At 35.3% G+C, this 24,556-nt stretch overlaps 3 protein-coding genes across 3 annotated transcripts; all 3 read left to right on the forward strand.

Annotated features, from left to right (window-relative positions):
• Positions 1 to 8,023: 8,023 nt before the first annotated feature.
• LOC145138461 (putative germin-like protein 2-1) lies at positions 8,024 to 8,785 on the forward strand. The gene is made up of 2 exons (XM_079072544.1): positions 8,024 to 8,135; positions 8,250 to 8,785. The coding sequence occupies exons 1-2, from the start codon at positions 8,024 to 8,026 to the stop codon at positions 8,783 to 8,785; spliced, it is 648 nt and encodes a 215-aa protein (XP_078928670.1).
• A 4,315-nt stretch (positions 8,786 to 13,100) lies between these two features.
• LOC145138736 (putative germin-like protein 2-1) lies at positions 13,101 to 13,862 on the forward strand. The gene is made up of 2 exons (XM_079072767.1): positions 13,101 to 13,212; positions 13,327 to 13,862. The coding sequence occupies exons 1-2, from the start codon at positions 13,101 to 13,103 to the stop codon at positions 13,860 to 13,862; spliced, it is 648 nt and encodes a 215-aa protein (XP_078928893.1).
• Positions 13,863 to 18,181: 4,319 nt separating this feature from the next.
• LOC145141020 (putative germin-like protein 2-1) lies at positions 18,182 to 18,943 on the forward strand. The gene is made up of 2 exons (XM_079074379.1): positions 18,182 to 18,293; positions 18,408 to 18,943. Exons 1-2 carry the CDS (start codon positions 18,182 to 18,184, stop codon positions 18,941 to 18,943), a joined length of 648 nt encoding a protein of 215 aa, XP_078930505.1.
• Positions 18,944 to 24,556: the final 5,613 nt, after the last annotated feature.

Below are 24,556 nucleotides of genomic sequence, written 5' to 3' on the forward strand. Positions count from 1 at the left end.
TGTGCAAGAAATAGACTTAGAAATCACAAAGACAAACCTAAGAGTGTGCAAGAAATAGACTTAGAAATCACAAAGACAAATTTACGTAAATAACCCACTTGCTTTAGAAAGACTAGAAGTTCAACCATCAAATTTTTCAAAAAGATTAATATGGTCCTTGGTGTTTCGATCAGTTACTAGGTCAGTCAACCACCTTGACCTATACAAATTTAATTTTTTATCCTTTTAACTCTTTTATTTTAGTTGTCATAATAAAAATGAAACTAAATAATCACCAACCCCATCCACCTCACTTTACGCCACCCACCTCCCATTCCATTCCCTTCTTCTGTCACCTTCCACCACCACCAACGTTGTCAACCAGAAGGTGGTTAGGGTTTTACCCAAACCTATTTGCATCATCTATCTTCAACATATCCATCTATAATCAAAGAAAAGACCTCCCAAGATCCAAGCCTAAAAATAGAAATCACGAAGTGCTTTGGTCTCCAACCAACCTTTCAAGATTTTGTTAACTAAAAGAAAATGAAGTATACATAGCAAAACATAAAAATCTATGTTTGAAAAAGCCACAGAAGAGCTTCTATTGGCATTCATTGGTAACTAGAAAGTGAGAGCATCAAACATCGAAACAAATATGTCAAAAATACAATGTCACGGACAGAAAAAGAAAATGTATGGATGTTGTCTACTACTTCAAACAAATTAAACACATGTAGCTACATCCATATCAATACCCAATAACATACAAAATGAAAAATCTAAGTTTCATGGATTAAAGAACAAAACCATATGTTACTCATGACATAAGACGATCGGTTTGAATAGCCGATTACAACCACATGAACACAAAGTAAAGAAAATAGAGTTTCAAATACCATTCTTTATTAATCAAAATCAACTCCTAAAAGTCAAAGGCGGCTAACCTGTTTATAATTAAACTAAAACCCTAATATGACTCATAATTATGATTGAAATCAACTAAAACCCTAATATGACTCTATAATATTAAAACTTAAAATGCTAAGATCTTGGAAGGAGGGACCAAAGTTGACAAATTCTTTTTACTTGCATGAAATCACATGGGGGAGGAGATCCTTCATCGAGGCCGATGGTAAGACGTCAAATAAAAGAAAGATAAATCAGTTACTAGGTCAGCCAACCACCTTGACCTATACAAATTTAATTTTCTATCCTTTTAACTCTTTTATTTTAGTTGTCATAATAAAAATGAAACTAAATAATCACCAACCCCATCCACCTCACTTTACGCCACCCACCTCCCATTCCATTCCCTTCTTCTGTCACCTTCCACCATCACAGCCACCACCACTGTTGTCAACCAGAAGGTGGTTAGGGTTTTACCCAAACCTATTTGCATCATCTTGTTGGAATTTATAAAATAATTTGTATGCAAGAAAGCTAAAGTTTTGTGAACAAATATGGGTTTCAGATGTTATCTAAATAAATTGGACGTGCATGGAGATGTTGCCAAAAGGCTATTGTTGATAAAATATTTGAAAGACAAATTACAATATGGGATATATTCTTTTACTTCAAGCCTACGATTCGGCTTCTTATATAAGCTTAAAAAATCCTAACTACTTGGTAAAAGTCATGGATAGCTGCAACCAAATTTATTATTCTACCAAATGTATGGCTTATTTTCAAACATAGGGAAAACTAAAGTCACGCCTACCGTGAAACAAGGAAGATGTTTCTGACTTTGTGTGTGGTCAGGTTTATATCACATTCTCCCTCTTAAACCGGACCAAGTTCAATATCTGTCACACCGATCATATTTCGCATTTCGCCGTGCTTCACTTGTGTCAAGGCCTTTGTAAAGATGTCTGCTCGCTGATCCTTTGAGTCGACATGTTCCACTACAACTTTCCCTTCCTCGACACATTCTCTTATGAAGTGATAGCGAATGTCAATGTGTTTGCTTCTACCATGAAACACAGGATTCTTCATCAACTCAATTGCTGACTTGTTGTCAACATACAACGTGATAGGCATAACATGATCACCTGTAAGCTCCTTCACGAGATTACCAAGCCAAATGGCTTGACATGCCGCTACCGTGGCTGCCATGAACTCGGCTTCGCATGTTGACAAAGCAACGGTCCTTTGTTTTTGAGATTGCCATGTCACCGCATTTCTTCCTAGGTAGAAAATCATCCCGCTTGTGCTTTTTCCACTAACTTTGTCACCACCATGATCACTATCGCTAAACCCAACCAAGTCTTCAACTTCACGACCCTTTCCATAGTTGAGTCCGTAATCAATGGTTCCTTTGACATATCGTAAAATGTGTTTTACTACTTGGAAATGCAAAGTGGTGGGTTGCTCCATGAAACGACTTGCAATTCCAACCGCGTACGACAAATCTGGTCGAGTATGCGTCAAGTACCTCAAACATCCCACTACTCGTCTATATTCGGTCGGGTCAATTTTTTCACCGTCTTCGTCTTTCTTGACTTTCAACTTTGGTTCGATCGGTGAACTTGCAGGGTTGCAATCTAGTAACCCAAATTGATCCAAAATCTTCTTTGCGTAATCCGTTTGTCGTAAAGAAATTCCCCACTTCTTTTGTGCCACTTCTATTCCAAGGTAGTAAGAAAGTAAACCCAAGTCACTCATTTCGAATTCTTTTTTCATTTGGTCCTTGAATTCGATAATGTCTTCGTTGTTTGATCCGGTAACAATCAAATCGTCAACATAGACACCAACTAAAAGAGTTTTTCCTTTTGAGTTCCTTTTGTACACCGCCGTGTCTTGTGAACATTTCGAAAAACCAAGTCCTTTTAGGCTTTTATCCAAGCGAATGTTCCATGCTCGAGGGGCTTGTCGTAAACCATAAAGAGCTTTTGAGAGTTTTAGCACCTTGTGACTATGTACTTTGTCAACGAATCCTTCCGGTTGACTTACATAGACCTCCTCTTCAAGATCACCATTAAGGAAAGCCGACTTGACATCTAAATGGTGGACAACCCACCCATGTTGAGCTGCTAAGGCAAGAAAGAGCCTTATCGTGTCAAGTCGTGCTACCGGTGCAAAAACTTCATCAAAATCAATTCCTTGCTTTTGTACGTAACCTTTTGCGACAAGTCGAGCTTTGTGTTTTACCACATTTCCAAGATTGTCTTTTTTCACTTTAAAGACCCACTTTAATCCTATCACTTTCTGACCCGGTGGCAAGTCGGTGAGTTGTCACGTCTTGTTTTTAACGATCGCATCCAACTCTGTTTGCATGGCCTCCCGCCATGGTTTATAGGTAACCGCCTCTTCAAAATTCAAGGGTTGATCCGCTGCAATCATTAACAATTCTCCGGGTTCTAGGATCACATTTTCGGAATCATTATAGATATCGGCAAGCGAACGGAGTCCTTTTGGCCCAACCCAGTTTGGAGGGATATCCGTGTCGGTCAAAGTTGGAGAAATCGGGGCTGTAGTAGGAGAACTTGGGGCTGTTACGGGCTGGACAGGTTCGATATGGGGGTTGTCCGGATTTTCCAGATCGACTTCGGGGATGTCCGGATTCATCGGGTTGACTTCGTCACCGTCCAACTCGATTATTGTGAATGTTTTAGCAGTCGTCTCTTCCTCTTCCTTGTTTTTGTACCAATTCCATCCTTCGTTTTCGTCAAAAACAACATCACGACTAACCCGCAATTTCCGACTCTCCGGATCAAATAATCGACACCCTTTAGTTCCATCTTCTACTCCAAAATACACCATCTTTTTGCTTCGGTCTTCAAGTTTCTTCAAATGACCTCCTACACTTTTGGCAAAGACAACACAACCAAAAACCTTCAAATGTTCAAGGTTTGGTTTTTTGTCAAACCATGCTTCATACGGCGTGATGTCGGTGAGCGCTTTTGTAGGTAAGCGATTTAGAAGATAAACCGCATGTCTAACGGCTTCTCCCCAAAACTCTCCGGGTACATTTCTTCCTTTAAGAAGACTTCTTGCCATATCCATAACCGTACGATTTCGCCTTTCTACAACACCATTTTGTTGAGGCGAATATGGTGTCGTAAGATGTCTTTTTACGTAAATAACCCACTTGCTTTAGAAAGACTAGAAGTTCAACCATCAAATTTTTCAAAAAGATTAATATAGTCCTTGGTGTTTCGATCAGTTACTAGGTCAGTCAACCACCTTGACCTATACAAATTTAATTTTTTATCCTTTTAACTCTTTTATTTTAGTTGTCATAATAAAAATGAAACTAAATAATCACCAACCCCATCCACCTCACTTTACGCCACCCACCTCCCATTCCATTCCCTTCTTCTGTCACCTTCCACCACCACCACCGTTGTCAACCAGAAGGTGGTTAGGGTTTTACCCAAACCTATTTGCATCATCTATCTTCAACATATCCATCTATAATCAAAGAAAAGACCTCCCAAGATCCAAGCCTAAAAATAGAAATCACGAAGTGCTTTGGTCTCCAACCAACCTTTCAAGATTTTGTTAACTAAAAGAAAATGAAGTATACATAGCAAAACATAAAAATCTATGTTTGAAAAAGCCACAGAAGAGCTTCTATTGGCATTCATTGGTAACTAGAAAGTGAGAGCATCAAACATAGAAACAAATATGTCAAAAATACAATGTCACGGACAGAAAAAGAAAATGTATGGATGTTGTCTACTACTTCAAACAAATTAAACACATGTAGCTACATCCATATCAATACCCAATAACATACAAAATGAAAAATCTAAGTTTCATGGATTAAAGAACAAAACCATATGTTACTCATGACATAAGACGATCGGTTTGAATAGCCGATTACAACCACATGAACACAAAGTAAAGAAAATAGAGTTTCAAATACCATTCTTTATTAATCAAAATCAAATCCTAAAAGTCAAAGGCGGCTAACCTATTTATAATTAAACTAAAACCCTAATATGACTCATAATTATGATTGAAATCATCTAAATTAGGAGATTACATAAATCTAAATATTTTATGAATATAGGGCATAAAAATTCCTAATAAAGATAAATCTTAACCGAAAAAATTATAAAATAAAATAACCTTAATAAAATTAAATCATTGATTTATCTTTCATATACCTTCCATCATCTTCCTCATAGTGATGCAACTCATCATCGAGTGTACATCTCTCATCCACGGTTTCCAAAGGACAAACAACTTCCACACTTTAAAACAAAGACGGATAAATCAAACAAGACAACATGCACGATTATAGTTTCCACCTACATATATTCCTACTGATTGTCTCATTTATGAGTTCTTGAGTAACCTTAGGAGGACAACCATGTTTATAAGAAAATGCAATATATTATAATATTCGTGCCTTTATTTAATTTTATTGAATTTCCCTTAAGAGTTATAATAAATATAAAAATAATATTAAAAAATAATTATTATTAATTATCTAACATAAAAAGATGTATTTTTTTTTGGCAAAGAACTAAAATCTATAATATTAAAACTTAAAATGATAAGATCTTGGAAGGAGGGACCAAAGTTGACAAATTCTTTTTACTTGCATGAAATCACATGGGGGAGGAGATCCTTCATCGAGGCCGATGGTAAGACTTATCTCGCTTTCATCCCATGTAAAACTCGACCTTTTGAATCCTTATCAGACCATATCGTAACCTAAATGTCCCCGAAATCGGTTTGTTGTGTTTCAAGATAAGAGTGTACCGAGAAAGTAGAGAAATATGAGGAAGAGGGTAATCAAGTTGAAGGCAGCAGGACAATAAAAGGTCATATGACCTTTCCCTTCGTTAAACCCAAATTTTGCAAAAGAGAACTCGATTTTTTCAAAAACCATGTCTTCATTTACTTGTCTTATGTGCCTATTTATATTAGATTAAATCATACAATGTGCTTTAAAAAAGTGAGAAGTTCAGTGCTTATTGTTTTTATCTTGACGAGTATGGTTGTTATGGTTTCACTTACTTGTGTGACCGATACATAACTATGTAAACTGACTTTCGTATATTTTTAAATATGTTTTTTTTTTGTCTTTTTGTTTTACTTTTTATAGTTAAGAAAGATAACTAATAAACCCAAACCCTACGCCCCCCCCCCCCCCAACCTACTTTATGTCACCATACCTACCCCCATTCCATTCATCTACCTTCATCGGTCTCCGTCAACCGCCACCGTCCCTACCATTACCATCCTCAATCACCATTTCAGTGCAGAAGGTTTTTAGGGTTTAATCCACCCTTATTTCCGTTATTTGTCTTCAAACTGAACATGAATAAATAAAGCAACAACCTCCCTATACCCATGGCAAATAAATAGAAATTATGAAGCCCTATGGTAACTGGCAAATGAGAGCAAAACACATACAAGGATTCTCTTGAAATTTATTAGTAACTAGCAAGTGTGAACCTAAAACATATGAACAAATAAGCCAGAAATACAATGTCACTAGAAACAAAAAGTGGAAGTGTGGACGTTGCCTACTACTTAATTAAATTAAACACATGTAGCTACATCCATATCAACAGCCAATAACATACAAAATTACGAATCTAGGTTTCATGGATTAAAGAACAAAACCTTGTGTTACTAATGGCAAATGGATTAAGATGACAGAAGTTCCCCTATCATTAAAACTCGTAGGGAATGGAGTCGAACAAGGGGGTGCACATATCGCCTGATCAAGCAAGGAAGACGAGAATCACTATGAAATAATTTATTTTTTCCAGATTTTTTTAGAGTTGTTTAATAATTTAACCATTCCTCAATCTTCGCCTCTTTGCTCGGTGTTCTATCATCGCTGAAATCTAGGAAGATCGTTGATCCAACATCCACACATAAATCAAAATTGGTGGTTGGGGTGTGTTTTAGAAAAAGGTTAGTGGAAGAGACATATGATTAGATGTAGATTATTGTAGGATGTTCCTTCCAAATTCTTCACTAGAAAGCACACATAGAGATTAGGCACATGAAACATGGTTTTAAATCTCAGCCATTGGTTGATCAAACAGCGTTGATTAGGCATTGCTATTTAGCAACCTACCTTGCTTTTTCCTAGTAGTTTAGTTTTATGGGTTCTTTTTTTTGCAAAATTTTGGACTTATATTTACTGTTTCCATTCATACTATAAAATCTAAATATATTTTTTGTTATAATTTATCTTTCTTTTATTTATTCAGGAAAATTAAGATTTTTTTTTTCTTTTTTTTGTAATTTTAGACGTCAAATTAATACAAGTAATTTACAGACAGCTAGTAAAGACACTGTGTTGGTAAATGGATCTTAAATTTGTGTGCAATACATCGCTATAAAGTTTGTGATGATAATCTGTAGTACGTATTGTGCATTTGTCAGTGAAAGTAGTAAGTTTGTAATGTTTGTTATGTATGTGTACAAGATATTGCCCACGTACACCTTCTTCTAACCAATTTTGATATGTGTCTAACAAACCAGTAAAACCCATTATCAAACGGACTATACACATAAATGGTTTTTGATAATTGTGCACATTTTTGTAGTGCACGTAGGTAATATTTTGTTTCAAGAAAAGCCTGGAATGCATCAATTGAAAAATAAAATATACATAAAGCATTCTTTAACTATAATATTGATCTCATTTGGAAACGGTCAATATTGTTCTTCAAGACTTTTTCATTTTCTTAAAAAATTGATATAAGTAGAAAATTCCTATGCATAATAAACATTCAAGGTTCTATTAAAATTAATCCTAAGTATGGAAGTTATGAAAAAGTACATAAGTAAATATACGAAATGGAAGGATCATAGACATATAAGGTTAGTAGTTGCAACCTTTATGAAATTAAGAACCAGACAACGTAAGTTGAATGTATCTTGCTTCTAGAAATTGAACAGCAAAATTTGAATGCATCTCAAGATGATAATGATGACGCTATGATGGTATTAGTCTTAATGTTCCTATATTTTCACTATAAAAGCATGGCGAGTTCCACTCTTTATTTCATAGATTTCCCAGCTACCATAATTAAGTCATCAAAAACAAGTTTTCAGCTTCTCAACAATGACGTCTCATTTGCTTTTATTTGGTCTCTTGGTGGCGGGTTGCTCCCTTGCGTTTGCTTCGGACCCTAGTCCTCTTCAGGACTTCTGTGTGGCAGACCAAAATAGCAGAGGTAAGAATTTATTGCTGAAAGTCGAGAAACTCTCCTGCATTCATGCATGATTTGAAAATATATTATATTTAATTGTGATTAATAGTTTATTTATTTATTTATTTTTCTTGGTAGTATTCGTGAATGGCTTGGTTTGTAAAGAGGCGAGGCTTGTACAACCTGATGATTTCTTTTATAGAGGACTGCAGCTAATGGGAAATACCTCGAATGCGGTTGGGTCTGCTGTGACTCCGGTGACCGTAGAAGAGTTGCCAGGACTTAACACTCTTGGTATCTCAATGGCACGTATTGACTTCGCACCACAGGGTATTAACCCCCCACATACACACCCTCGGGCCACTGAAATTTTGACTGTTATGGAAGGCCGTATTCTAGTCGGATTTGTCACGTCCAACCCTCAAAACCGACTCATCACAAAAGAACTTCAGAAAGGCGATGTTTTCGTGTTCCCAGAAGGCCTGATTCACTTCCAGAAAAACGTGGGAAATGGCTATGCTGTTGCTATTGCAGCTTTGAGTAGTCAAAATCCAGGTGTTATTACCATTGCAAACGCTGTTTTTGGGTCAAATCCCGATATCGCTGGAGATATTCTTGCGAAGGCCTTTCAAGTTGACATCAACGTCGTCTATCAAATTCAATCGAAATTCTAGCTTTTACATGCTTCTAAAATGTTGATTTTCTTATCAATGTTGTGATATTTGTTATGTTTATGTTGTTATATTTAAAATCGAATAGTATATATACTACTGTCATAGTGATTTTGATTTACTTATGTGGAATTAACTACTTCAAAAGTAAGATATAAACTATCAAAACCCAAGAGTGTGCAAGAAATAGACTTAGAAATGACAAAGTTAAATTTACGTAAGTGTGTGCAAGAAATAGACTTAGAAATCAGAAAGACAAACCTAAGTTTGTGCAAGAAATAGACTTAGAAATCACAAAGACAAACCTAAGAGTGTGCAAGAAATAGACTTAGAAATCACAAAGACAAATTTACGTAAATAACCCACTTGCTTTAGAAAGACTAGAAGTTCAACCATCAAATTTTTCAAAAAGATTAATATGGTCCTTGGTGTTTCGATCAGTTACTAGGTCAGTCAACCACCTTGACCTATACAAATTTAATTTTTTATCTTTTTAACTCTTTTATTTTAGTTGTCATAATAAAAATGAAACTAAATAATCACCAACCCCATCCACCTCACTTTACGCCACCCACCTCCCATTCCATTCCCTTCTTCTGTCACCTTCCACCACCACCACCGTTGTCAACCAGAAGGTGGTTAGGGTTTTACCCAAACCTATTTGCATCATCTATCTTCAACATATCCATCTATAATCAAAGAAAAGACCTCCCAAGATCCAAGCCTAAAAATAGAAATCACGAAGTGCTTTAGTCTCCAACCAACCTTTCAAGATTTTGTTAACTAAAAGAAAATGAAGTATACATAGCAAAACATAAAAATCTATGTTTGAAAAAGCCACAGAAGAGCTTCTATTGGCATTCATTGGTAACTAGAAAGTGAGAGCATCAAACATAGAAACAAATATGTCAAAAATACAATGTCACGGACAGAAAAAGAAAATGTATGGATGTTGTCTACTACTTCAAACAAATTAAACACATGTAGCTACATCCATATCAATACCCAATAACATACAAAATGAAAAATCTAAGTTTCATGGATTAAAGAACAAAACCATATGTTACTCATGACATAAGACGATCGGTTTGAATAGCCGATTACAACCACATGAACACAAAGTAAAGAAAATAGAGTTTCAAATACCATTCTTTATTAATCAAAATCAAATCCTAAAAGTCAAAGGCGGCTAACCTATTTATAATTAAACTAAAACCCTAATATGACTCATAATTATGATTGAAATCATCTAAATTAGGAGATTACATAAATCTAAATATTTTATGAATATAGGGCATAAAAATTCCTAATAAAGATAAATCTTAACCGAAAAAATTATAAAATAAAATAACCTTAATAAAATTAAATCATTGATTTATCTTTCATATACCTTCCATCATCTTCCTCATAGTGATGCAACTCATCATCGAGTGTACATCTCTCATCCACGGTTTCCAAAGGACAAACAACTTCCACACTTTAAAACAAAGACGGATAAATCAAACAAGACAACATGCACGATTATAGTTTCCACCTACATATATTCCTACTGATTGTCTCATTTATGAGTTCTTGAGTAACCTTAGGAGGACAACCATGTTTATAAGAAAATGCAATATATTATAACATTCGTGCCTTTATTTAATTTTATTGAATTTCCCTTAAGAGTTATAATAAATATAAAAATAATATTAAAAAATAATTATTATTAATTATCTAACATAAAAAGATGTATTTTTTTTGGCAAAGAACTAAAATCTATAATATTAAAACTTAAAATGCTAAGATCTTGGAAGGAGGGACCAAAGTTGACAAATTCTTTTTACTTGCATGAAATCAGATGGGGGAGGAGATCCTTCATCGAGGCCGATGGTAAGACTTATCTCGCTTTCATCCCATGTAAAACTCGACCTGTTGAATCCTTATCAGACCATATCGTAACCTAAATGTCCCCGAAATCGGTTTGTTGTGTTTCAAGATAAGAGTGTACCGAGAAAGTAGAGAAATATGAGGAAGAGGGTAATCAAGTTGAAGGCAGCAGGACAATAAAAGGTCATATGACCTTTCCCTTCGTTAAACCCAAATTTTGCAAAAGAGAACTCGATTTTTTCAAAAACCATGTCTTCATTTACTTGTCTTATGTGCCTATTTGTATTAGATTAAATCATACAATGTGCTTTAAAAAAGTGAGAAGTTCAGTGCTTATTGTTTTTATCTTGACGAGTATGGTTGTTATGGTTTCACTTACTTGTGTGACCGATACATAACTATGTAAACTGACTTTCGTATATTTTTAAATATGTTTTTTTTTGTCTTTTTGTTTTACTTTTTATAGTTAAGAAAGATAACTAATAAACCCAAACCCTACGCCCCCCCCCCCCCCCAACCTACTTTATGTCACCATACCTACCCCCATTCCATTCATCTACCTTCATCGGTCTCCGTCAACCGCCACCGTCCCTACCATTACCATCCTCAATCACCATTTCAATGCAGAAGGTTTTTAGGGTTTAATCCACCCTTATTTCCGTTATTTGTCTTCAAACTGAACATGAATAAATAAAGCAACAACCTCCCCATACCCATGGCAAATAAATAGAAATTATGAAGCCCTATGGTAACTGGCAAATGAGAGCAAAACACATACAAGGATTCTCTTGAAATTTATTAGTAACTAGCAAGTGTGAACCTAAAACATATGAACAAATAAGCCAGAAATACAATGTCACTAGAAACAAAAAGTGGAAGTGTGGACGTTGCCTACTACTTAATTAAATTAAACACATGTAGCTACATCCATATCAACAGCCAATAACATACAAAATTACGAATCTAGGTTTCATGGATTAAAGAACAAAACCTTGTGTTACTAATGGCAAATGGATTAAGATGACACAAGTTCCCCTATCATTAAAACTCGTAGGGAATGGAGTCGAACAAGGGGGTGCACATATCGCCTGATCAAGCAAGGAAGACGAGAATCACTATGAAATAATTTATTTTTTCCAGATTTTTTAGAGTTGTTTAATAATTTAACCATTCCTCAATCTTCGCCTCTTTGCTCGGTGTTCTATCATCGCTGAAATCTAGGGAGATCGTTGATCCAACATCCACACATAAATCAAAATTGGTGGTTGGGGTGTGTTTTAGAAAAAGGTTAGTGGAAGAGACATATGATTAGATGTAGATTATTGTAGGATGTTCCTTCCAAATTCTTCACTAGAAAGCACACATAGAGATTAGGCACATGAAACATGGTTTTAAATCTCAGCCATTGGTTGATCAAACAGCGTTGATTAGGCATTGCTATTTAGCAACCTACCTTGCTTTTTCCTAGTAGTTTAGTTTTATGGGTTCTTTTTTTTGCAAAATTTTGGACTTATATTTACTGTTTCCATTCATACTATAAAATCTAAATATATTTTTTGTTATAATTTATCTTTCTTTTATTTATTCAGGAAAATTAAGATTTTTTTTTTCTTTTTTTTGTAATTTTAGACGTCAAATTAATACAAGTAATTTACAGACAGCTAGTAAAGACGCTGTGTTGGTAAATGGATCTTAAATTTGTGTGCAATACATCGCTATAAAGTTTGTGATGATAATCTGTAGTACGTATTGTGCATTTGTCAGTGAAAGTAGTAAGTTTGTAATGTTTGTTATGTATGTGTACAAGATATTGCCCACGTACACCTTCTTCTAACCAATTTTGATATGTGTCTAACAAACCAGTAAAACCCATTATCAAACGGACTATACACATAAATGGTTTTTGATAATTGTGCACATTTTTGTAGTGCACGTAGGTAATATTTTGTTTCAAGAAAAGCCTGGAATGCATCAATTGAAAAATAAAATATACATAAAGCATTCTTTAACTATAATATTGATCTCATTTGGAAACGGTCAATATTGTTCTTCAAGACTTTTTCATTTTCTTAAAAAATTGATATAAGTAGAAAATTCCTATGCATAATAAACATTCAAGGTTCTATTAAAATTAATCCTAAGTATGGAAGTTATGAAAAAGTACATAAGTAAATATACGAAATGGAAGGATCATAGACATATAAGGTTAGTAGTTGCAACCTTTATGAAATTAAGAACCAGACAACGTAAGTTGAATGTATCTTGCTTCTAGAAATTGAACAGCAAAATTTGAATGCATCTCAAGATGATAATGATGACGCTATGATGGTATTAGTCTTAATGTTCCTATATTTTCACTATAAAAGCATGGCGAGTTCCACTCTTTATTTCATAGATTTCCCAGCTACCATAATTAAGTCATCAAAAACAAGTTTTCAGCTTCTCAACAATGACGTCTCATTTGCTTTTATTTGGTCTCTTGGTGGCGGGTTGCTCCCTTGCGTTTGCTTCGGACCCTAGTCCTCTTCAGGACTTCTGTGTGGCAGACCAAAATAGCAGAGGTAAGAATTTATTGCTGAAAGTCGAGAAACTCTCCTGCATTCATGCATGATTTGAAAATATATTATATTTAATTGTGATTAATAGTTTATTTATTTATTTATTTTTCTTGGTAGTATTCGTGAATGGCTTGGTTTGTAAAGAGGCGAGGCTTGTACAACCTGATGATTTCTTTTATAGAGGACTGCAGCTAATGGGAAATACCTCGAATGCGGTTGGGTCTGCTGTGACTCCGGTGACCGTAGAAGAGTTGCCAGGACTTAACACTCTTGGTATCTCAATGGCACGTATTGACTTCGCACCACAGGGTATTAACCCCCCACATACACACCCTCGGGCCACTGAAATTTTGACTGTTATGGAAGGCCGTATTCTAGTCGGATTTGTCACGTCCAACCCTCAAAACCGACTCATCACAAAAGAACTTCAGAAAGGCGATGTTTTCGTGTTCCCAGAAGGCCTGATTCACTTCCAGAAAAACGTGGGAAATGGCTATGCTGTTGCTATTGCAGCTTTGAGTAGTCAAAATCCAGGTGTTATTACCATTGCAAACGCTGTTTTTGGGTCAAATCCCGATATCGCTGGAGATATTCTTGCGAAGGCCTTTCAAGTTGACATCAACGTCGTCTATCAAATTCAATCGAAATTCTAGCTTTTACATGCTTCTAAAATGTTGATTTTCTTATCAGTGTTGTGATATTTGTTATGTTTATGTTGTTATATTTAAAATCGAATAGTATATATACTACTGTCATAGTGATTTTGATTTACTTATGTGGAATTAACTACTTCAAAAGTAAGATATAAACTATCAAAACCCAAGAGTGTGCAAGAAATAGACTTATAAATGACAAAGTTAAATTTACGTAAGTGTGTGCAAGAAATAGACTTAGAAATCAGAAAGACAAACCTAAGTTTTTGCAAGAAATAGACTTAGAAATCACAAAGACAAACCTAAGAGTGTGCAAGAAATAGACTTAGAAATCACAAAGACAAATTTACGTAAATAACCCACTTGCTTTAGAAAGACTAGAAGTTCAACCATCAAATTTTTCAAAAAGATTAATATGGTCCTTGGTGTTTCGATCGGTTACTAGGTCAGTCAACCACCTTGACCTATACAAATTTAATTTTTTATCCTTTTAACTCTTTTATTTTAGTTGTCATAATAAAAATGAAACTAAATAATCACCAACCCCATCCACCTCACTTTATGCCACCCACCTCCCATTCCATTCCCTTCTTCTGTCACCTTCCACCACCACCACCGTTGTCAACCAGAAGGTGGTTAGGGTTTTACCCAAACCTATTTGCATCATCTATCTTCAACATATCCATCTATAATCAAAGAAAAGACCTCCCAAGATCCAAGCCTAAAAATAGAAATCACGAAGTGCTTTGGTCTCCAACCAACCTTTCAAGATTTTGTTAACTAAAAGAAAATGAAGTATACATAGCAAAACATAAAAATCTATGTTTGAAAAAGCCACAGAAGAGCTTCTATTGGCATTCATTGGTAACTAGAAAGTGAGAGCATCAAACATAGAAACAAATATGTCAAAAATACAATGTCACAGACAGAAAAAGAAAATGTATGGATGTTGTCTACTACTTCAAACAAATTAAACACATGTAGCTACATCCATATCAATACCCAATAACATACAAAATGAAAAATCTAAGTTTCATGGATTAAAGAACAAAACCATATGTTACTCATGACATAAGACGATCGGTTTGAATAGCCGATTACAACCACATGAACACAAAGTAAAGAAAATAGAGTTTCAAATACCATTCTTTATTAATCAAAATCAACTCCTAAAAGTCAAAGGCGGCTAACCTATTTATAATTAAACTAAAACCCTAATATGACTCATAATTATGATTGAAATCATCTAAATTAGGAGATTACATAAATCTAAATATTTTATGAATATAGGGCATAAAAATTCCTAATAAAGATAAATCTTAACCGAAAAAATTATAAAATAAAATAACCTTAATAAAATTAAATCATTGATTTATCTTTCATATACCTTCCATCATCTTCCTCATAGTGATGCAACTCATCATCGAGTGTACATCTCTCATCCACGGTTTCCAAAGGACAAACAACTTCCACACTTTAAAACAAAGACGGATAAATCAAACAAGACAACATGCACGATTATAGTTTCCACCTACATATATTCCTACTGATTGTCTCATTTATGAGTTCTTGAGTAACCTTAGGAGGACAACCATGTTTATAAGAAAATGCAATATATTATAACATTCGTGCCTTTATTTAATTTTATTGAATTTCCCTTAAGAGTTATAATAAATATATAAATAATATTAAAAAATAATTATTATTAATTATCTAACATAAAAAGATGTATTTTTTTTTGGCAAAGAACTAAAATCTATAATATTAAAACTTAAAATGCTAAGATCTTGGAAGGAGGGACCAAAGTTGACAAATTCTTTTTACTTGCATGAAATCACATGGGGGAGGAGATCCTTCATCGAGGCCGATGGTAAGACTTATCTCGCTTTCATCCCATGTAAAACTCGACCTTTTGAATCCTTATCAGACCATATCGTAACCTAAATGTCCCCGAAATCGGTTTGTTGTGTTTCAAGATAAGAGTGTACCGAGAAAGTAGAGAAATATGAGGAAGAGGGTAATCAAGTTGAAGGCAGCAGGACAATAAAAGGTCATATGACCTTTCCCTTCGTTAAACCCAAATTTTGCAAAAGAGAACTCGATTTTTTCAAAAACCATGTCTTCATTTACTTGTCTTATGTGCCTATTTGTATTAGATTAAATCATACAATGTGCTTTAAAAAAGTGAGAAGTTCAGTGCTTATTGTTTTTATCTTGACGAGTATGGTTGTTATGGTTTCACTTACTTGTGTGACCGATACATAACTATGTAAACTGACTTTCGTATATTTTTAAATATGTTTTTTTTTTGTCTTTTTGTTTTACTTTTTATAGTTAAGAAAGATAACTAATAAACCCAAACCCTACGCCCCCCCCCCCCCCCCAACCTACTTTATGTCACCATACCTACCCCCATTCCATTCATCTACCTTCATCGGTCTCCGTCAACCGCCACCGTCCCTACCATTACCATCCTCAATCACCATTTCAATGCAGAAGGTTTTTAGGGTTTAATCCACCCTTATTTCCGTTATTTGTCTTCAAACTGAACATGAATAAATAAAGCAACAACCTCCCCATACCCATGGCAAATAAATAGAAATTATGAAGCCCTATGGTAACTGGCAAATGAGAGCAAAACACATACAAGGATTCTCTTGAAATTTATTAGTAACTAGCAAGTGTGAACCTAAAACATATGAACAAATAAGCCAGAAATACAATGTCACTAGAAACAAAAAGTGGAAGTGTGGACGTTGCCTACTACTTAACTAAATTAAACACATGTAGCTACATCCATATCAACAGCCAATAACATACAAAATTACGAATCTAGGTTTCATGGATTAAAGAACAAAACCTTGTGTTACTAATGGCAAATGGATTAAGATGGCACAAGTTCCCCTATCATTAAAACTCGTAGGGAATGGAGTCGAACAAGGGGGTGCACATATCGCCTGATCAAGCAAGGAAGACGAGAATCACTATGAAATAATTTATTTTTTCCAGATTTTTTTAGAGTTGTTTAATAATTTAACCATTCCTCAATCTTCGCCTCTTTGCTCGGTGTTCTATCATCGCTGAAATCTAGGGAGATCGTTGATCCAACATCCACACATAAATCAAAATTGGTGGTTGGGGTGTGTTTTAGAAAAAGGTTAGTGGAAGAGACATATGATTAGATGTAGATTATTGTAGGATGTTCCTTCCAAATTCTTCACTAGAAAGCACACATAGAGATTAGGCACATGAAACATGGTTTTAAATCTCAGCCATTGGTTGATCAAACGGCGTTGATTAGGCATTGCTATTTAGCAACCTACCTTGCTTTTTCCTAGTAGTTTAGTTTTATGGGTTCTTTTTTTTGCAAAATTTTGGACTTATATTTACTGTTTCCATTCATACTATAAAATCTAAATATATTTTTTGTTATAATTTATCTTTCTTTTATTTATTCAGGAAAATTAAGATTTTTTTTTTCTTTTTTTTGTAATTTTAGACGTCAAATTAATACAAGTAATTTACAGACAGCTAGTAAAGACGCTGTGTTGGTAAATGGATCTTAAATTTGTGTGCAATACATCGCTATAAAGTTTGTGATGATAATCTGTAGTACGTATTGTGCATTTGTCAGTGAAAGTAGTAAGTTTGTAATGTTTGTTATGTATGTGTACAAGATATTGCCCACGTACACCTTCTTCTAACCAATTTTGATATGTGTCTAACAAACCAGTAAAACCCATTATCAAACGGACTATACACATAAATGGTTTTTGATAATTGTGCACATTTTTGTAGTGCACGTAGGTAATATTTTGTTTCAAGAAAAGCCTGGAATGCATCAATTGAAAAATAAAATATACATAAAGCATTCTTTAACTATAATATTGATCTCATTTGGAAACGGTCAATATTGTTCTTCAAGACTTTTTCATTTTCTTAAAAAATTGATATAAGTAGAAAATTCCTATGCATAATAAACATTCAAGGTTCTATTAAAATTAATCCTAAGTATGGAAGTTATGAAAAAGTACATAAGTAAATATACGAAATGGAAGGATCATAGACATATAAGGTTAGTAGTTGCAACCTTTATGAAATTAAGAACCAGACAACGTAAGTTGAATGTATCTTGCTTCTAGAAATTGAACAGCAAAATTTGAATGCATCTCAAGATGATAATGATGACGCTATGATGGTATTAGTCTTAATGTTCCTATATTTTCACTATAAAAGCATGGCGAGTTCCACTCTTTATTTCATAGATTTCCCAGCTACCATAATTAAGTCATCAAAAACAAGTTTTCAGCTTCTCAACAATGACGTCTCATTTGCTTTTATTTGGTCTCTTGGTGGCGGGTTGCTCCCTTGCGTTTGCTTCGGACCCTAGTCCTCTTCAGGACTTCTGTGTGGCAGACCAAAATAGCAGAGGTAAGAATTTATTGCTGAAAGTCGAGAAACTCTCCTGCATTCATGCATGATTTGAAAATATATTATATTTAATTGTGATTAATAGTTTATTTATTTATTTATTTTTCTTGGTAGTATTCGTGAATGGCTTGGTTTGTAAAGAGGCGAGGCTTGTACAACCTGATGATTTCTTTTATAGAGGACTGCAGCTAATGGGAAATACCTCGAATGCGGTTGGGTCTGCTGTGACTCCGGTGACCGTAGAAGAGTTGCCAGGACTTAACACTCTTGGTATCTCAATGGCACGTATTGACTTCGCACCACAGGGTATTAACCCCCCACATACACACCCTCGGGCCACTGAAATTTTGACTGTTATGGAAGGCCGTATTCTAGTCGGATTTGTCACGTCCAACCCTCAAAACCGACTCATCACAAAAGAACTTCAGAAAGGCGATGTTTTCGTGTTCCCAGAAGGCCTGATTCACTTCCAGAAAAACGTGGGAAATGGCTATGCTATTGCTATTGCAGCTTTGAGTAGTCAAAATCCAGGTGTTATTACCATTGCAAACGCTGTTTTTGGGTCAAATCCCGATATCGCTGGAGATATTCTTGCGAAGGCCTTTCAAGTTGACATCAACGTCGTCTATCAAATTCAATCGAAATTCTAGCTTTTACATGCTTCTAAAATGTTGATTTTCTTATCAATGTTGTGATATTTGTTATGTTTATGTTGTTATATTTAAAATCGAATAGTATATATACTACTGTCATAGTGATTTTGATTTACTTATGTGGAATTAACTACTTCAAAAGTAAGATATAAACTATCAAAACCCAAGAGTGTGCAAGAAATAGACTTAGAAATGACAAAGTTAAATTTACGTAAGTGTGTGCAAGAAATAGACTTAGAAATCAGAAAGACAAACCTAAGTTTGTGCAAGAAATAGACTTAGAAATCACAAAGACAAACCTAAGAGTGTGCAAGAAATAGACTTAGAAATCACAAAGACAAATTTACGTAAATAACCCACTTGCTTTAGAAAGACTAGAAGTTCAACCATCAAATTTTTCAAAAAGATTAATATGGTCCTTGGTGTTTCGATCAGTTACTAGGTCAGTCAACCACCTTGACCTATACAAATTTAATTTTTTATCCTTTTAACTCTTTTATTTTAGTTGTCATAATAAAAATGAAACTAAATAATCACCAACCCCATCCACCTCACTTTACGCCACCCACCTCCCATTCCATTCCCTTCTTCTGTCACCTTCCACCACCACCAACGTTGTCAACCAGAAGGTGGTTAGGGTTTTACCCAAACCTATTTGCATCATCTATCTTCAACATATCCATCTATAATCAAAGAAAAGACCTCCCAAGATCCAAGCCTAAAAATAGAAATCACGAAGTGCTTTGGTCTCCAACCAACCTTTCAAGATTTTGTTAACTAAAAGAAAATGAAGTATACATAGCAAAACATAAAAATCTATGTTTGAAAAAGCCACAGAAGAGCTTCTATTGGCATTCATTGGTAACTAGAAAGTGAGAGCATCAAACATAGAAACAAATATGTCAAAAATACAATGTCACGGACAGAAAAAGAAAATGTATGGATGTTGTCTACTACTTCAAACAAATTAAACACATGTAGCTACATCCATATCAATACCCAATAACATACAAAATGAAAAATCTAAGTTTCATGGATTAAAGAACAAAACCATATGTTACTCATGACATAAGACGATCGGTTTGAATAGCCGATTACAACCACATGAACACAAAGTAAAGAAAATAGAGTTTCAAATACCATTCTTTATTAATCAAAATCAACTCCTAAAAGTCAAAGGCGGCTAACCTGTTTATAATTAAACTAAAACCCTAATATGACTCATAATTATGATTGAAATCAACTAAAACCCTAATATGACTCTATAATATTAAAACTTAAAATGCTAAGATCTTGGAAGGAGGGACCAAAGTTGACAAATTCTTTTTACTTGCATGAAATCACATGGGGGAGGAGATCCTTCATCGAGGCCGATGGTAAGACGTCAAATAAAAGAAAGATAAATCAGTTACTAGGTCAGCCAACCACCTTGACCTATACAAATTTAATTTTCTATCCTTTTAACTCTTTTATTTTAGTTGTCATAATAAAAATGAAACTAAATAATCACCAACCCCATCCACCTCACTTTACGCCACCCACCTCCCATTCCATTCCCTTCTTCTGTCACCTTCCACCATCACAACCACCACCACTGTTGTCAACCAGAAGGTGGTTAGGGTTTTACCCAAACCTATTTGCATCATCTTGTTGGAATTTATAAAATAATTTGTATGCAAGAAAGCTAAAGTTTTGTGAACAAATATGGGTTTCAGATGTTATCTAAATAAATTGGACGTGCATGGAGATGTTGCCAAAAGGCTATTGTTGATAAAATATTTGAAAGACAAATTACAATATGGGATATATTCTTTTACTTCAAGCCTACGATTCGGCTTCTTATATAAGCTTAAAAAATCCTAACTACTTGGTAAAAGTCATGGATAGCTGCAACCAAATTTATTATTCTACCAAATGTATGGCTTATTTTCAAACATAGGGAAAACTAAAGTCACGCCTACCGTGAAACAAGGAAGATGTTTCTGACTTTGTGTGTGGTCAGGTTTATATCACATTCTCCCTCTTAAACCGGACCAAGTTCAATATCTGTCACACCGATCATATTTCGCATTTCGCCGTGCTTCACTTGTGTCAAGGCCTTTGTAAAGATGTCTGCTCGCTGATCCTTTGAGTCGACATGTTCCACTACAACTTTCCCTTCCTCGACACATTCTCTTATGAAGTGATAGCGAATGTCAATGTGTTTGCTTCTACCATGAAACACAGGATTCTTCATCAACTCAATTGCTGACTTGTTGTCAACATACAACGTGATAGGCATAACATGATCACCTGTAAGCTCCTTCACGAGATTACCAAGCCAAATGGCTTGACATGCCGCTACCGTGGCTGCCATGAACTCGGCTTCGCATGTTGACAAAGCAACGGTCCTTTGTTTTTGAGATTGCCATGTCACCGCATTTCTTCCTAGGTAGAAAATCATCCCGCTTGTGCTTTTTCCACTAACTTTGTCACCACCATGATCACTATCGCTAAACCCAACCAAGTCTTCAACTTCACGACCCTTTCCATAGTTGAGTCCGTAATCAATGGTTCCTTTGACATATCGTAAAATGTGTTTTACTACTTGGAAATGCAAAGTGGTGGGTTGCTCCATGAAACGACTTGCAATTCCAACCGCGTACGACAAATCTGGTCGAGTATGCGTCAAGTACCTCAAACATCCCACTACTCGTCTATATTCGGTCGGGTCAATTTTTTCACCGTCTTCGTCTTTCTTGACTTTCAACTTTGGTTCGATCGGTGAACTTGCAGGGTTGCAATCTAGTAACCCAAATTGATCCAAAATCTTCTTTGCGTAATCCGTTTGTCGTAAAGAAATTCCCCACTTCTTTTGTGCCACTTCTATTCCAAGGTAGTAAGAAAGTAAACCCAAGTCACTCATTTCGAATTCTTTTTTCATTTGGTCCTTGAATTCGATAATGTCTTCGTTGTTTGATCCGGTAACAATCAAATCGTCAACATAGACACCAACTAAAAGAGTTTTTCCTTTTGAGTTCCTTTTGTACACCGCCGTGTCTTGTGAACATTTCGAAAAACCAAGTCCTTTTAGGCTTTTATCCAAGCGAATGTTCCATGCTCGAGGGGCTTGTCGTAAACCATAAAGAGCTTTTGAGAGTTTTAGCACCTTGTGACTATGTACTTTGTCAACGAATCCTTCCGGTTGACTTACATAGACCTCCTCTTCAAGATCACCATTAAGGAAAGCCGACTTGACATCTAAATGGTGGACAACCCACCCATGTTGAGCTGCTAAGGCAAGAAAGAGCCTTATCGTGTCAAGTCGTGCTACCGGTGCAAAAACTTCATCAAAATCAATTCCTTGCTTTTGTACGTAACCTTTTGCGACAAGTCGAGCTTTGTGTTTTACCACATTTCCAAGATTGTCTTTTTTCACTTTAAAGACCCACTTTAATCCTATCACTTTCTGACCCGGTGGCAAGTCGGTGAGTTGTCACGTCTTGTTTTTAACGATCGCATCCAACTCTGTTTGCATGGCCTCCCGCCATGGTTTATAGGTAACCGCCTCTTCAAAATTCAAGGGTTGATCCGCTGCAATCATTAACAATTCTCCGGGTTCTAGGATCACATTTTCGGAATCATTATAGATATCGGCAAGCGAACGGAGTCCTTTTGGCCCAACCCAGTTTGGAGGGATATCCGTGTCGGTCAAAGTTGGAGAAATCGGGGCTGTAGTAGGAGAACTTGGGGCTGTTACGGGCTGGACAGGTTCGATATGGGGGTTGTCCGGATTTTCCAGATCGACTTCGGGGATGTCCGGATTCATCGGGTTGACTTCGTCACCGTCCAACTCGATTATTGTGAATGTTTTAGCAGTCGTCTCTTCCTCTTCCTTGTTTTTGTACCAATTCCATCCTTCGTTTTCGTCAAAAACAACATCACGACTAACCCTCAATTTCCGACTCTCCGGATCAAATAATCGACACCCTTTAGTTCCATCTTCTACTCCAAAATACACCATCTTTTTGCTTCGGTCTTCAAGTTTCTTCAAATGACCTCCTACACTTTTGGCAAAGACAACACAACCAAAAACCTTCAAATGTTCAAGGTTTGGTTTTTTGTCAAACCATGCTTCATACGGCGTGATGTCGGTGAGCGCTTTTGTAGGTAAGCGATTTAGAAGATAAACCGCATGTCTAACGGCTTCTCCCCAAAACTCTCCGGGTACATTTCTTCCTTTAAGAAGACTTCTTGCCATATCCATAACCGTACGATTTCGCCTTTCTACAACACCATTTTGTTGAGGCGAATATGGTGTCGTAAGATGTCTTTTTACGTAAATAACCCACTTGCTTTAGAAAGACTAGAAGTTCAACCATCAAATTTTTCAAAAAGATTAATATAGTCCTTGGTGTTTCGATCAGTTACTAGGTCAGTCAACCACCTTGACCTATACAAATTTAATTTTTTATCCTTTTAACTCTTTTATTTTAGTTGTCATAATAAAAATGAAACTAAATAATCACCAACCCCATCCACCTCACTTTACGCCACCCACCTCCCATTCCATTCCCTTCTTCTGTCACCTTCCACCACCACCACCGTTGTCAACCAGAAGGTGGTTAGGGTTTTACCCAAACCTATTTGCATCATCTATCTTCAACATATCCATCTATAATCAAAGAAAAGACCTCCCAAGATCCAAGCCTAAAAATAGAAATCACGAAGTGCTTTGGTCTCCAACCAACCTTTCAAGATTTTGTTAACTAAAAGAAAATGAAGTATACATAGCAAAACATAAAAATCTATGTTTGAAAAAGCCACAGAAGAGCTTCTATTGGCATTCATTGGTAACTAGAAAGTGAGAGCATCAAACATAGAAACAAATATGTCAAAAATACAATGTCACGGACAGAAAAAGAAAATGTATGGATGTTGTCTACTACTTCAAACAAATTAAACACATGTAGCTACATCCATATCAATACCCAATAACATACAAAATGAAAAATCTAAGTTTCATGGATTAAAGAACAAAACCATATGTTACTCATGACATAAGACGATCGGTTTGAATAGCCGATTACAACCACATGAACACAAAGTAAAGAAAATAGAGTTTCAAATACCATTCTTTATTAATCAAAATCAAATCCTAAAAGTCAAAGGCGGCTAACCTATTTATAATTAAACTAAAACCCTAATATGACTCATAATTATGATTGAAATCATCTAAATTAGGAGATTACATAAATCTAAATATTTTATGAATATAGGGCATAAAAATTCCTAATAAAGATAAATCTTAACCGAAAAAATTATAAAATAAAATAACCTTAATAAAATTAAATCATTGATTTATCTTTCATATACCTTCCATCATCTTCCTCATAGTGATGCAACTCATCATCGAGTGTACATCTCTCATCCACGGTTTCCAAAGGACAAACAACTTCCACACTTTAAAACAAAGACGGATAAATCAAACAAGACAACATGCACGATTATAGTTTCCACCTACATATATTCCTACTGATTGTCTCATTTATGAGTTCTTGAGTAACCTTAGGAGGACAACCATGTTTATAAGAAAATGCAATATATTATAATATTCGTGCCTTTATTTAA

This window comes from Lactuca virosa, chromosome 9, assembly GCF_052849685.1.
Source record: "Lactuca virosa cultivar CGN04683 chromosome 9, Lactuca_virosa_CGN04683_v6, whole genome shotgun sequence".
NCBI classification, from domain to species: Eukaryota; Viridiplantae; Streptophyta; class Magnoliopsida; order Asterales; family Asteraceae; genus Lactuca; species Lactuca virosa.